Below are 15617 nucleotides of genomic sequence, written 5' to 3' on the forward strand. Positions count from 1 at the left end.
GGGGGTAGGGAAGAGAAAGGAGGATTGGATAGAAATATGAGAACTGATATCTATTGCACAGCATTTTTCTACTTTTTTACATGGTGAGACTTCTGTTAAACACCTTACAATGTGACAGTAAATTTAAAAAACTAATCCACGTAGGAAGCCATTCAGAAGTGCACTAAGTGAAACAAAGATGGGAGACATTTCTCTGGGAAGCTCTATTAGTGCTTATTCAACTGTGGGTTTAAATGAATTAGGGAGTGTCTGTGAGTGCACTTGACCAAATAACAAATATGTGCTGGGTGAAATTTACGAGTTGGCATTCGCAGTACTGAATCTCACTTGACTACCAGGCATATCAAACAACTGGGTGTGGTGTTCAGCAAGCCTTATTATCCACAATCCTTCCTGTTTCTAGATATTGATTCTTAATGGTCAAAACTTTAAGCATTGATAAATAAAATGGGAAGCTGTTGGACATTACCAGCAGTGCAGTTAACACCTGAAAGTAAAAGGATAAGTTAACATTTTGAGTGAAATGCTTTATCAGAGCCCGTAAGAAACTGTTACTGTTTTAATAAAGGCATCAAAAACTGAAGGAGCCTTTATTTGGTTAGTACAGTTACAAATGTAGGAGGGAGGTCTGTAAATTGATAGGTTAAGAAATTAAAAGAAAAAGATGAAGTCATCTAAGAAATAATTCCATATAGTAAACTTTGTTTCCCATTAATGAGAACCAAAAACCTGCTATATGGGGGCTATAAAGTTTGAGTTGATCTATAATTTGTCTTTTTTGAGAAAAGCTTAATAATTGCACAGGACTGAGACAAATCAATCAGTAAAGGTTAATATGAACAAATTAAATAGAAGGCAAATCGTGCAGTTTTTAGGGTCAATACATCACTTGGTAAAGGTCTTTAATGCCTAATACACTTGCTATATTTGGATATTAATCTATTTTGGATGGTGCATAGTTTTAGAGCATTGTTAATAGGAAACAGCTGTTGTCTTGCTAAACATTACCAGATGATACCTTGGGTGAAAAAGAAATATGTAATTAATTTATTGCATGCTGTTTCAAATTAAGGGTGCAAGATGAAGGTTTATTAGCATAAATCATCCTGCTTAATATTTTTCTTTGAATCTCCAACTATTTTCTCTACCCCATCTGATAGTGAAAACCACTACTGGGACATGGTTCCTTGGGCTACCTCAGCACCTTGGGCTGTGCTTGCCATGTGGTTACTCTTCACAAGTGAGCTTAGATAGTGAGTGCCAATAAGCCATTTGACTGCACAGCCTTAACGAAACCAGTGCTGTTGCTAGACAGATGCACATTTCTACTGAACGTAATGAGAAGTGGGATTTTCTTTTTGCCACCTTAAGAGCAGGGGAGGGCAATGATACACCATTGTAACCCTGACTAACCTGGCACAAAAGAGAGGCTGAACCTGAGACACTCCTGTCTGTATAGTTAAACAATTCAGTGATTGTCATTCGTATTATATAATCTTCCTAAAATGATTCGATCAAAGCCAGAGCAAGGCCTACTGAAGGTAATGTTTGCTGGTTATCAGCCTCCATGATTAATTTCTAATGTCACTTTTAATCTTACTTCTGATCTCAGCTGGGCTCATGATGGGGAGGAGGGGAAATATCTGAATTTGTCAACCTATGTTGCTACAGTTAATTTCCTAGCATACAGTTACAAAGTGACGGTGCAAATTTGGATCAGATAAGATTTTCTAAAACTTAAAAAAAACTATTTGGATGCCAAGACTAATTTTATTTTAAACTGGTTAATGCTTCTGCTAAAGGCAGCGAGGAAAGGAAGCAAATCCTGCACTGAGGGTCCCACTATCTTGTTGGACGCACTGCCGAATGTGTTCAAAGCTCTGCAGGTCAAGAATCAACCTGTTCAGTCACTTGAAGACCCATGGCAGAAACTCACGACCCTGAGTAGACATCATCCTTGAATTGTGGGTCAGCTGACACTGATGATTCCGCTCAAGGAGCAGAAAGAAAAGTTCCGGAAAATGTATTAGCATTTGTCTGCTGCTAGCCCATGACACAGTTTCAGGACTGATAATAGAATATTTATCATTTCAAATGGACATTTATCCCACAATACTGGAATAAATAAATCAGGTGCAGCTTAAATACAAATGATTGGAATGGAGCCAGTTTGCTCGCAGTTATTTAAATGGGATTTTTGTCTGTTGACACAATAGAAATTTTAAAAATTAGATCTTCATCCTGTGTCTCTACAAATTTACCAAATGCAGCAGTGTTATTCTGCTTTGAATTATTTATTAGGTGTATTTCCACACACTGCCTTGCTGAACCCAAATTAAATTGTCACCATCTGTGGTGTATCATAGGTAAAAACTCATCATTTTATTGATTAGCATGCAGCAAATTTAAGTTAAATTACCTGAATAAAATGTTTTGTGCTTTTTTAATATTTGCAGCAACAAAAACAGCAAAAATTTCAGATATTACGTCAGTCATATTTTTGAAGGTATTTCTGTTTGTAAGAAACAAATATACTTGTAATTAAACAAAGGAATTATCTGCTGCAATTACACATTGACAGACAGGAAAGCCTGAACCGTTTACTGTATTCATTTCAGCAGCAATAGAGATAAATCCAACAAGGACTAGCTTAATTACCAATCTAATGGTAATTCAGCATCATAGGAAGATTGATTCAGTGTGTAATTACTTAATCTTAAAGTCTTGCATTATTGATGAAAACAATTCCCTATTAGGTTTGCCTTGTCAATGTATGAAAGCATTGACTGGAGAGCATTCATGCAAGACTGGGCAAGTGCTCCATTATAATTAAAAGCAAAATACTGCGGATGCTGGAAATCTGAAATAAAAACAGAAAATGCTGGAAAAACTCAGCAGGTCTGGCAGCGTCTGTGGAGAGAGGAGCAAAGTTAACATTTCGAGTCATATGGACTCACAACGTTAATTTTGTTTCTCTCTCCAGAGATGCTGCCAGACCTGCTGAGCTTTTCCAGCATTCTCTGGTTTTATTGCTCCATCATAATTGCCAGAGATAAAAACAAGAATTGGATAGATCAGCTAGTAAAGTAGGCATACAGCCAAGTTAGAGTAACTGGAAGCTTCCAGGTTCGCTGTTTGATCTGTAGTGGATTAGCTCAACTCAGCCAGGTAACATCAGCAATGCTTAAAAAAACATGAAAATTAGCTAAGGTTCCAGCTCCCTCCTCTGCAGTTGTATGAACATTGAGTGAGATCAGAACTGAACTCTGCCATGATTTAAGTAGTCTGTTTTCATATGAAGAACATATGAAGGTGTGTGAGTTAAGGGAGTGCGTTTGGTGCTCTGTGCTTCAGAAGTCAATACTTTGTGGACCAGAAAAGAGAGAAATTAGGAAAAGAAAAATGCAAATAATGTAATCCAAAATAGAAGCAGAAAGTGCTGGAAATGCACACCCAAGCTGGTCAGCGTTTGAAAGACACTAGTTAAGAGGCAGGTTAAATTTAGGGACTGCAAAGTTGGTTAAAACAGGCATGGGGATTGTGATACATGATTAACCCACACGCACACAAATTTTGTACTGCCTGCTCATTTAAGTGATTACTGTGTGCAGCCAGCATTAAGCATGCTGTTGAGTAGCCACATGTCTGAGCAGAAGGCTCAAAATTTGAGAGAGATGAGCACCAGTTAAAGCCAGCCTGGGAATCTTGAAAAAAAAAGGGGTACATTCTGGCTGCAGCTAGAACTGGTTGTGGAACTAAGTGAGGCAATGGACTCCCAAGATGTTTTGAAGTTGCACTGGAGGTCTTGGTCAAAGGAGTGCAAAGGAGAGATGTCATACATTTATAGGCGGCCCTTCAGACAAAAATTAAGAAGCAAGTTGGCACAGACAATTGCAGTGTCAATGTCAGGGTTGTAGCCCTGAGTACCTGGATGTAGTGTAGCAGGAAGTTCAATTACCTTGCATCATTGGTCATGGTCAACAAATGCATCTTCAGTGCCATATCCCACAACTGTCCCAATAGCCTCACATATACTGTTCAATGCACCACATCCCCAGCAATCATGACACAAACCTAACATTTATATGCTCATATCTAATTTTCCTTCCGACATACCACTTCTCCATCACCACACAATCTCATGTGGTTAACAAGCTGCAGATATTGTAGCATGCAGCCACCAGCCCACCCCCACCCATTTCATCACAAACGTTCTCTTTTCAAATACCAAACAACTGCAACCTGGCCAGACAGTGGTGGAAGAGCAGGAAGTTAGTGATCAAGAAACACTGTCACTTGTTTCCACACTTGCAGCCACCAGCTTAGATACTGACTGCACGTACTCTAGAGAGTTCCTTAAAGGTGGGATCTGCATGTGGTCACCGTGCATAAGTGGCCTGCAGGGGGGACAAAGATAGTGCGGGTGCCAGCTTGCCAGAGGGTGAGGCTGCACACATGCTTTGCTGCAGAGGACTCCATTGAGGACTTTGTTAGGGAGGGCCAATAGAAAAAGACTGATGGACGTACACAATGAAATGGTTGACTCATTGACCACAGGCTTTCTGCCTGGTCTGCCAGTGTCGAGAAGCATGATGGAGCATGGCACATCGTGACACAGGGCTTTGCTCAGAGCTTGGAGCCTATCTTTTGTAGTGGGAAAATGGTGGCCAACTTCATTAGTGCACTAACGGATCCAAACATGATGGAGCATCTAGTCCATATTTTCACTTCCTTTGCAGCACAAACAAAGTACCCAATGTCTTGCTGCTGTGGTGGAAGCTCAGACTGAAAGTCATGCAAACTCAGACTGCAACCACTATCTGTAGATACCAACGTTCAAAGGGGGCTTTGGATTTCACAGCAGTCTGATTCCAAACTGTTAGCATTGTTGAGGTGCTACCCTGTTGGAATTGCAGGTTCCGTGGAGCACAAACATGTCCTCTTTCAGGATGACTGCATTCACCCTCCCACCAGTGTCAAGTGCCCTTGCTGTTGCTTGTCAGTTAGCCAGTCCAGACTGCTTCCACCCATTGCCAAAGTGGTCTGAAGCCAGGCCTCTATAGTCTGTTTAAGGTTGCCTTTCTAGTCCATTTGCATTCTTCTCGCACTATAGCAACCTTGCGACAGCCATGCTGCAGCTGCTGAGGTAGGATTACTAGGTAAAGGCACCTGGAAGACAGCCACTAAGGGAATTTACAAGTGTAATTTGTTGACTTTTGTGTGGAATATTGGGTGATTTGATTGATAAAGTGGATTTAGAACTTTATTTTGCGATGGCTTTTTTTTCCAGCATTGTGCTTAAGAGAATGCTGCAACAGGGAAGTTTAAGTGTGGGACTGTATGATAGGGAAATTAGAGTCATTTAGTCGGATGAGCCAATCACTGACAGCATGGCCAGAAAAGGGATCTTTTGGTTGCAGCTGCTGCTGCTCCTCGGCTGTTCACTGTATGTCTAATAGCAAGGCTGTGACCTCCTGATGACGGGGAGTGCATTGTGTAGCAGATCACAATGGATTGTGGCATGCATTCCGGCTAGTAATGAGGGACTCCTCCAGAGCAGTGTAGCAGCAGAATCGTAGCTTAAGAACTCCAATGCTCTGACATTTTGTGCTGCAGCATGGCTTTCATTATATGCAGGCTCCCCGCTTGTGGTGAGTTGGGCATCAAGAGTAATGAGCCAGATGGCCAATGAATAGTCCTTATCACCCAGTAGCCAACTTTCTGGTTTGTCATGGTGGTTCAAATGCAGATGGTAAAGAGGACTGTTGCAGAATGAAGGCAACATCACTACTGTCAGGAAACGTGGTATTGACTTGTATGGTGCATAGAATGGTTGAACACCAGCTGGACATTGAGGAATGAATCCCTCTGGTCACGCTACATCTCAGCATTTACACATAGTGCCCGCAAAGTGACCTGTGCGCCCAGCGGCACCCTGCACCACGGGGAAGCTTGCAATTTTGGCAAACCCTGTGCTCACTCCACCTGTTCCTCTCTGGCAAGACAGAATGAAATGTATTCAGTGAGAGTGCCTCATTCACCTCCCACAACAGTGGATGGCAAACTAGGAAATGTTGCAAACATTTGTCAGCTACAGTCTGGAAGGACCCGGCACACGAAAATTAATGGCCACATCTACCTTCAAGGACACTGGCAATGCTGTCCTGGCCCTGCCCAGAGAAGATGTCTTTCAGGCAGCAGATTTCAGGGAACATCCCCTTGTTGAAGTGGAGGCGTCTAATGCACTGTTCCCCCCCGTGAACTTGTGGCAGGGGAATTGCTCCCTGCAAGTGACAATCACACCAAGCCTGTGCCAGCACAGCACTTCTCTAGTCAGGAAAATATCATGTCAATTTTCCTTGCTTTATAACCCCCACAAATGCTTGTGAGCAGCCAGATACCTCCTTTAAAACAAAGTTGTGTCATATACAAACAGGTCTATTCTAAACAGTCTACACTTCTGAAAACACTATTTGAAGAGATTGGATCATAACTGCATCTTCCTTATGAACTCTGGTCTAGAAATTGGTATGCATTACACCCATTTTCAGAAATAAAATGGGCACAAAGCATTCCATTTTAGCAGTGAGATGGCCTAAACCCAATCTGCAAGCATTGGTCCCACTGCTAAGTTTGTCAGGTACAATTTTTAGATGTTTCGAACAGATGCCTAAAGTATCCATTAGGCCCTTGTATATTTTAGGAAGGGGTCAAACGCCTATTTTCAGATCCTGTACCAAAATTGGGCTGCCCACAACACAGGCATCAGCCTGGCTGCATTCAGCCTAACCAGATCCACATGCAGCCTAATTGACAATCCTTAAAGGAACTACTGGAGGCTGCAAACAAAAAATGTAACTTTGTTTAAAAAAAATTCTTATTTGAAGATGGAGCCAGGAGAACCAGCACTTTTTGTACATGGGTACAACATTAGCAAAATTGTACCTAAGTTCAACTCATGTGACTGTAATTCAAAATAGGATAAATTTGAGAATATTCAGCATGTTGGCTGCAATAAATCTTATGGTTCTGGATTATTTCAAAGGTGCTATCCAGATTGACATAACTGCCTTAACATTGCTGTGGCTTTGGATGTGGGAGGAATTGTAACTGCACTTTGTTTGATTTGTCATGTGACAATATTGGATATATTTGACTCTAGCAGATGTAAACTTTACACTGATGTTGGTATAAACATGGGTTTAAAAGTTATGCTTCAAGTCATTTTAAATTTTCTGCAATCTTCTTTAGGATTTAAGTAAGGATACACCTTGATAATTTAAGAAATAGCAAGTCCTTTCTAATTATGGTTTTGTTTTACCTTTTAGAATGTGGCAACAAAAGAAGAAAAGCCCAAGGTTCTCTCAGAAAAAGAGATTAAACAAAAAATTGACGAATACAATGGAAAGGCTAAAAATTGCTTGGGAATGCGTTTGGTAAGTATTCAATTTACTAGCTTTAAAATGAAATGTTATAGAAATCATAAATAATCCCTTTATACTATGATTTTCAAACCACAATGTTTAATTTCCCATGAAAATTCTGATGTGAAGAAAAATTGCATTCCTAATTCAACTGCTTTCCCTGCAGTAACCATTACTTAAGGTGAGTCAACACAACTAATGCAGCACTGGCAATGGGGGCAAAGCAGCAACTATCACATACCTTAATGTCAAATGAACATTATCCTATCTATTTAACAACATGACATTGAATTGCCATTCAAATTGGTAAATCTGTGTTATTGAGTAGGTATAACTGTTTGCAACAGAATTAAATAATACATACTGACTGGATCCTTTTTAAAAATTCTTTCATGGGATGTGGACATCGCTACAAGGCCTTTGTTGCCCATCCCTAATTGCCCTTGAGAAGGTGATGATTAGCCACTTTCTAGAACTTTTGGCACAACAAGAGCCAACCACATTGTGAGTCTGGAGTCACATTTAGGCCAGATTAGGCAGATTTCCTTCCCTAAAGGACATTAGTGAACCAGATGGGTTTTTATGACAATCAATTATAAGTTTTGTGGCACCATTACTGCGACTAGCTTGCAATTCTAGATTTTTCTTTTAGCCAGATTGTCTTCCTTGAGGGAAGGAAATCTGCCATGCTTACCTGGTCTGGTCAGCATGTGACTCCAGATCCACAGCAATGTGGTTGACTCTTAAATGGCCTAGCAAGCCACTCATTTGTAACAAACTGTTACAGAAAATTGGATAAGGAATGAAACAGACAGACCACATGGCATCGACCTAGGCACCAGAAATGACATCGGCAAACTCAGCCATGTCAACCCTTCAAAGCCCTTCCTACTAACATCTGGGGGCTAGTGCCAAAATTGGGAGAGCTGTCTCACAGACTAGTCAAGCAACAGCCTGACATAGTCATGCTCATAGAATCATATCTTACAGACAATGTCCCAGACACCACCATTACTATCCCTGGGTATGTCCTGTCCCACCAGCAGGACAGACCCAGCAAAGGTGGTGGTGGCACAGTGGTATACAGTCAGGAGGGAGTTGCCCTGGGAGCCCTTAGCATCAATTCCAGACCACATGGCATCAGGTCAAACAGGGCAAGAAAACCTCCTGCTGACTACCACGTACCACGCCCCCCACCCCCTTCTCAGGTGATGAATCAGTACCCCTCTGTTGATCACCACTTGGAGGAAGCACTGAGGGTGGCAAGGGTGCAGAATGTATTCTGGGTGGGGACTTCAATGTCCATCACCAAGAATGGCTTGGTAGCACCACTACAGACCAGGCTGACTGAGTCCTATAGGACATAGCTGCTAGTCTGGGTCTGCAGCAGTTGGTGACGGAACCAACAACAGGGAAAATCATACTTGACCTCATCCTCACCAACCTGCCTGTGCAAATGCATCTGTCCATGATTAATATTGGTCAGAGTGACTACTGCACAGTCCTTGTGGAGACAAAGTCCTATCTTCACAGTGAGGATACTCTCCATCGTGTTGTGTGGCACTACCACCGTGCTAAATGGGATAGATTTCGAACAGATTTAGCAACTCAAGACTGGGCATCCAGAGGCACAGTGAGCCATCAGCATCAGCAGAATTGTACTCCACTGTAACCTCATAGCCTGGCATATCCCCCACTCTACCATTGCCAACAAGCCAAGGGATTAACTCTGGTTCAATGAAGAGTGCAGGAGGGCATGCCAGAAGCAGCATCAGGCAGGTGTCAACCTGGTTAAGCTACATCACAGGACTGCTTGCGTGCCAAACAGCATAAGCAGCAAACGATAGACAGAGCTAAGTGATTCCACAATCAATGGATCAGATCTAAGCTCTGCAGTCCTGCCACATCCAATCGTGAATGGTGGTGGACAATTAAACAACTCGCTGGAGGAGGAGGAGGCTCCACAAATATCCCGATCCTCAATGATGGGGGAGCCCAGCACATCAGTGCAAAAGGTAAGGCTGAAGTATTTCTAACAATCTTCAGCCAGGAGTGCCAAGTGGATGATCCATTTCAGCCTTCTCCTTGGACCGCAGCACCACAGATGCCAGGCTGCAGCCAATCTGATTTACTCCACGCAATATCAGGAAATGGCTGAAGGCACTGGATGCTGCAAAGGCTTTGGGCCCTGACAATATTCCGGCAATAGTACTGAAGACTTGAGCTCCAGACCTAACCGTGTCCCTAGCCAAGCTATTCCAGTGCAGCTATAACACGGGCATCTACCTGGCAATGTGGAAAATTGCCCAGGTTTCTCCTATCCACACAAAGCAGGACAAATCCAACCCAGCAAATTACCGCCCCATCAGTCTACTCTCGATCATCAGTAAAGTGATGGAAGGGATCATCAACAGTGTTATCAAGTGGCATTTGCTTAGCAATAGCCTGCTCACTGACACTCCGTTTGTGTTCCACCATGCTCACTCAGTTCCTGACCTCATTACATTTCAAACATGCACAAAGGAGCTGAACTCCAGAAGTGAGGTGAAAGTGACTGCCCTTGACATCAAGGCAGCATTTGACTGAGTGTGGCATCAAGGAACCCTAGCAAAACTGGAGTTGATGGGAATTGGGGAAAACACTCTGCTGGCTGGACTCACACTTTTTTTTTATTCATTCCTGGGTTGTGGGTGTTGCTAGCTAGGCCAGCATTTATTGCCCATCCCTTGCTCAGAGGGCATTTTAAGAGTCGATCACATTGCTGTGGGTCTGGAGTCACCTGTAGGCCAGACCATGCAGGGACAGCAGATTTCCTTCCCTAAAGGGCATTAGTGAGGGCATTAGTACTCTGAGGAAAAGTCATATGGACTCAAATCGTTAACCGTGTTTCACTCTACACCGATGCTGCCAGACCTGCTGAGTTTTTTCCAGCATTTTCTGTTTTTATCCCTGTCCACCATCTATAAGGCACAGGTCAGGAGTGTGATGGAATTCTCGCCACTTGCATGGATAAGTGCAGCTCCAAAAACACTCAAGAAGCTTGACACCATCCAGCCTGCTTGATTAGCACCCCATCCACAAACATTCACTCCCTCCACCACCGAGGCTCAGTGGCAGCAGTGTGTACCATTGACAAGATGCACTGCAGGAACTCACCTTGGCTCCTCAGACAGCACCTTCCAAACCCATGAACGCTACCATCTAGAAGGACAAGGGCAGCAGACACATGGGCACACCACCACCTGAAAGTTCCCCTCCAAGCCACTCACCATCCTGACTTGGGAATATATTGCCGTTCCTTCACTGTCGCTGGTTCAAAATCCTGGAACTCCCTTCCTAACAGCACTGTGGGTGTACCTACACCATATGGACTACAGCAGTTCAAGAAGGCAGCTCATCACCTAGGGATGGGCAATAAATGCTGGCCTACCTAGCAACACCCACATGCCCATGAATTAGTTTTAAAAATTCATTCAAAGCTCGAATATTTGTAGAGATACACTTGGCAATCATGACTTAAAAATATACACCTGTGCAATAGCATTTTATTAGGAACTAAAGCCCTACCATTTTGTGAAAAATTTAGCCAAGCTGGTGTATTAGTGTATTTCACACTCTTCTTTTCTTAGTTCATTATGTAACAATGAATGATGTCTCACCACTGTTAGTACTCCAACAAACCACATTGTTTCTCATTTTTACTTCTATCTTGTATCTACATAACATAATAAGTATGCTGGTAATACACAGCGAAAAAATGAGCTGCTCCCATTATGTGATGCTGTTCCGTTGAGGTAACCACACCAGAATAGTGTAGTAACTTACAGCACAATTTATATAGTCCACAACAAAGGGCACTTCCACCTTAGTAATTTTTCTAAGCCTACATCATTTTTTCTTTTGCTCTTGTGTTTGCAATTTGTTAAATAATTCTCCAGTTAATGCTTCATTATACAAAACTGCATTATAATTTAAACTTCCTTCACAATTAGGAAGGAACTGACGACATCTAACCCCAGAAGAATCAGAGAATAACATTTTAAAATGGCTTTTTACTGCTTGCCATACTGGAGTTATAAAAATGTAACATTTTTCATGACCCATTTTTTTTTTAACATTTGCATGAATTTTGAATAATAAAGTATCTTAGATGATCACAATCCTACCAATTTTTTGAATATTGCCGATGTAGGTGTCCTTTATGCTATCTGCTGAAAAACATATTCTAGTTTTGGATGTAAGCTGCTAGATAATTGATTGAAGGTTAGTAGTTTGGCTCTGTGATTGGCAGGAACCCAGGGAAGTGAGTGTACTAAGGTTAACCCCAGAAAGTATTTATCGGATTATGAAACTTGTGACATGTAGGACACAGGTAATTTCAAAGATCATTTTAGGTCCTATTGATGTCTCGCTGAAGTCCAACACTTGTGCATTTTTGGCAGCTGGAGCTATACATGTTCATCTTAAGGCATTAATTTATTCCTATTGTATATGCTTTTTTGTGTTTTATACCATATGTGATTGACTAGTTTAACAAATGAGAATGATCCACCATTATAGCCATTGACATGCTTGCATAGCTTTGTTATATTTGTTAGTTGCTACAGTAACACATTTATGATACTTCGTTTAATAAAACAAGTTGTAAAGTTGCTAATTAATTTAATCTCAGATTAGAAACCCCGTATGCATGCAAAGATTATATCAATTCAGTTGTAAATAAAACCGTGTCATTTAAGGTGAAAAATATCATTAGCATTAACTACAAAACCTAACAATATTGTTGTGATTTTACCTAAGATGTTAACTGCTGGTATTATTATGGTAGGTACAGTTTTACTGCTCTAATACCTTGGAAATAGTAACAATGGTGCCAGTAGGAGCATGGTATTTATTGTAATGATGTGAGTGACTAGATGTTTTGTCATTTTTTTTTAATGTTATTGTCTGAGATGTCCCCACTCAGTCTGTCCATCTATACGCTCCTTGCATCCCCAGTGTGTTGAAGTCTAAATTTACTTCCCTGTAATGAAACTAACATTTTTTCATAATATTTTTCTGGCTCAGTGTGAAGTAGGTTTATGGGGGTAAGTATAGTTGGATCTTTGTGTGATTTAATTACATTTTGTAGTCAAGCAGACTGCAAGCTTCAAATCATCAAAAGAAGCTAGATGCTTGAAATGCTAATGAGTAAACATGGATGCTGGCTTAGCATGTAAGGTATGAAGGGAATTTGCATTTTTAGATAAATGAAGGGATATTTGGATTTCAAAGGGATCTTAGTCTGTTTACAACTAGCCAGATAAGCAAGGTTAAGGAATGTGTTTATCTTTCCCAGAGGTTACTGGCAATATTGGTACCATGAAAGTTTTTGTTATGAGGAAGATACAGTTTCAAAGACATATGGAACAATAGAATTTACATGTTAAAAAGAGAGAAACATATATAAAGGGGATTGAAAGGCTATCTGATAGAAGGACATGTTAGATCTAACAGGAATGTGTGAAGTCACCTTAATGAAGCCTGCAGCATTTGTGCATAAAATGAAGCTGGAGAAAAACCATTTGGAATTCCACTATCCAGGGTATTGTGTTAACTTGCTGAGTTTGTTTTGAATCTAAAATCTATTCCGGACCGTTGCCTTAAGGGAGTGTAACTAGGAGTCAGGTTAATTAGGAATTTTAGGAGTTATTGAAGTAGTAATTGTAGTCTTATGTATGTGCTTGATATCTTTTATTTTGTTAATAAATATTTCAATTTAATTTTTAAAAATCCCTCGATGTCAGTGGACTTCAGTGCACGCATTTCGTAATTACTTAAATTGCAAAATCGTTGTGATAGCGTGACCTAGTTTCCCTTGTGGATCTGGTCCACCTGGCACACATCATCTGCCACCTCAACATTTCCACCCTTAACATATTCTTTCTGAGGACTTGAAGCTTGTGGAATACCTTATTTAGCTCGGTCATTGGTTCCTCCGACAGTCTATAGGCTTTTAATACCCAACCTAACCACTTCTTTGCCTCTTTTCTTCTGACTTTTCAAACCGCCTTTGGGGAGAAGATTTTGTCTGTTTCTCTACATACAGTGTTCCAGTGAAGTCTTCCTGGTTTACCACATGATGGGATAAACAAAAGATTAAACCTTTTAATTTTGTCTTAAAAATATTAATTAGCTATAAACGTTCTGTTGGCTTACACATAACATCACAGGAACTAAGAGTTTAGAGAGCTCATGAAACACTTGCTGCACGCTCTGCATATAATTTAGCAGTTTATGAAACAGCATATTCTTCAAAATTCTTAAAGTTAATGCTATTTTTCAGAATCCGGATGGCACATACACTGGATTCATCAAAGTTCATCTCAAACTACGCCGCCCTGTCACTGTCCCAGCAGGCATCCGCCCACAGTCAATCTACGATGTGCTGAAGGAAGTGAATCCAGCAGAAATCACCAACAAAAGAACATCATTTTACCTGCCACAGGATGCAATTAAACAGCTTCACATCAGTAGTGTAACCACTGTTAATGAAGTGATCACAGGCCTGCTAAAAAAGTTCATGGTGATTGATAATCCTCAAAAATTTGCTCTCTTCTACCAGACAAAAAAAGGCAATGATGGTAATCTATGCTTCTTGATTTATTTCACATACTTTAAATTATGTGCACTTTTGTGTAGGTGTGCGGGGGAAAGGAAGAACGTAGCTGAGAATTTTCTCAACCTTATAAAAACGTGGCAGCTGCTCAATACGAAAGAAATATGGATCAAAGCATAACAGCCAAAAAAGTAGCCGTTATGTGTGGAATCTTCTGATCCCACCAGCAGTGGGAAGCTAGGTGGGTGGGGGAACTTAAATTTGGTGTGAAGCCAAGAATTAGTTTCCGGGTGGCAGGATGAACTTTTGAAATAATGTTCTCAGGTCTTTGAAGCAAGACATGTTAGAATGGTAAGCATGTCACACATGTCTTAGTCTGTTCTAGTGCAGTAGAAGGCCACTCTGGGTAGTGAGTGTTGTAGAGAGATGTGTCTAAAGGATGTGGTCCATGAGTTCTTGAATTTGGTCCTAGGAGTTGAGGGAGGGTACTGAAACTCAAGAGCATACTGTCACAGTCAGAGGTGGGAGTTGGATCAGGTAGGGTGGAAGTGCTTATGATGGGGTAAAATAATGGATGGTCTCATAGGGTGGGTGGGAGGTCATGAAAAGCCAGGGTACAGCTGGCCTCGAATGGGAGGGTTCAGGGTCAGGATGATGATGGGCACATCGACAGTGACGGGAACAGTGGGGAAAGCAGCAATGTCAACATAAATAATAATTGGATACAGGGTACTGGGAGAGGCTGAATGGTTACCGGAGGGAGAGGAATGACAAGGTGATGATTCTGGAGGAGGAGGGGGGGAACTTGTTGGGTAACAGGGGGAGGGTCGAAGCGCCATGTTGAAGCTTTCTAGATTCTACACATAACAGCTACTTTTGTGCAGCTTGTAAATCTCTCAAGCACTCTATGGGAGGGTTCTTGGAACAGATGGGAGGAGTTAATGCCTCGTCTTTTGGGGCTGAGTGAAGTGGAACCCCATTAATTATTAGTCCACTCCATGGAGAAGCAGGCTCAACTGAGTTCTGCTCTCAAGGTTCCCATGCCCAATAAACCAGCATTGCTCCATGACAAATGAGTCGCATTCCAGCAAGAACCTATCACAGTCTGGAACTGCTATTCATTCTGTGCAATTTGGAAGCTGATGCTGTCAGAGGCATGCTTGAAAAGAGGGAGGGAGGTGGACAGCAGCAAACTCCTGTCTCCAAACTTCCATCCTCCCTGGTAAATGTTCACGGCCATCAAGGGCTGCTATAGGTCTTCCTATGATAACAAAGCAATGGTCCCTCTCTGGAGTCTCAAGGGTAATGGAGGCAAGCTGAATAGTACCTTGAGAGAGGGTTTTCGCTGATGACTGTCATCACCTTGGTCAAAAAGCAATGCCTCCATGTGTAGTCATGTATGAATAGGAGGAACACTCATCTCTGGTCCCCCAGGATGTCCTTCCCCTAAAAGGGTGGGGTGGGGATGCCAAGCACAGGGCTTGGCGCTTGCTTGGAGGCTAATCTACAAAGAATAGGCTCACTAGATATCCTAGCTGATGCAGGCCCCAGGCAACCCAGCCTTTCTACTGGCTCCAATACAAATGAGGAGGAGG

General features: G+C 41.7%; 1 protein-coding gene across 3 annotated transcripts in view; it reads left to right on the plus strand.

Moving 5' to 3' along the window:
- rassf5 (Ras association domain family member 5) overlaps positions 1-15617 on the plus strand; it is a 147311-nt gene that overhangs the window by 122171 nt on the left and 9523 nt on the right. For all 3 annotated transcript variants that reach the window (XM_078546531.1, XM_078546533.1, XM_078546532.1), the window contains 2 exons: positions 7329-7436; positions 13750-14047. In XM_078546531.1, the coding sequence (XP_078402657.1) occupies positions 7329-7436; positions 13750-14047 (406 nt within the window). The remainder of the gene's footprint in view (positions 1-7328; positions 7437-13749; positions 14048-15617) is intronic.

This window comes from Cetorhinus maximus, chromosome 8 (genome assembly GCF_964194155.1).
Source record: "Cetorhinus maximus chromosome 8, sCetMax3.hap1.1, whole genome shotgun sequence".
Lineage (NCBI taxonomy): Eukaryota > Metazoa > Chordata > Chondrichthyes > Lamniformes > Cetorhinidae > Cetorhinus > Cetorhinus maximus.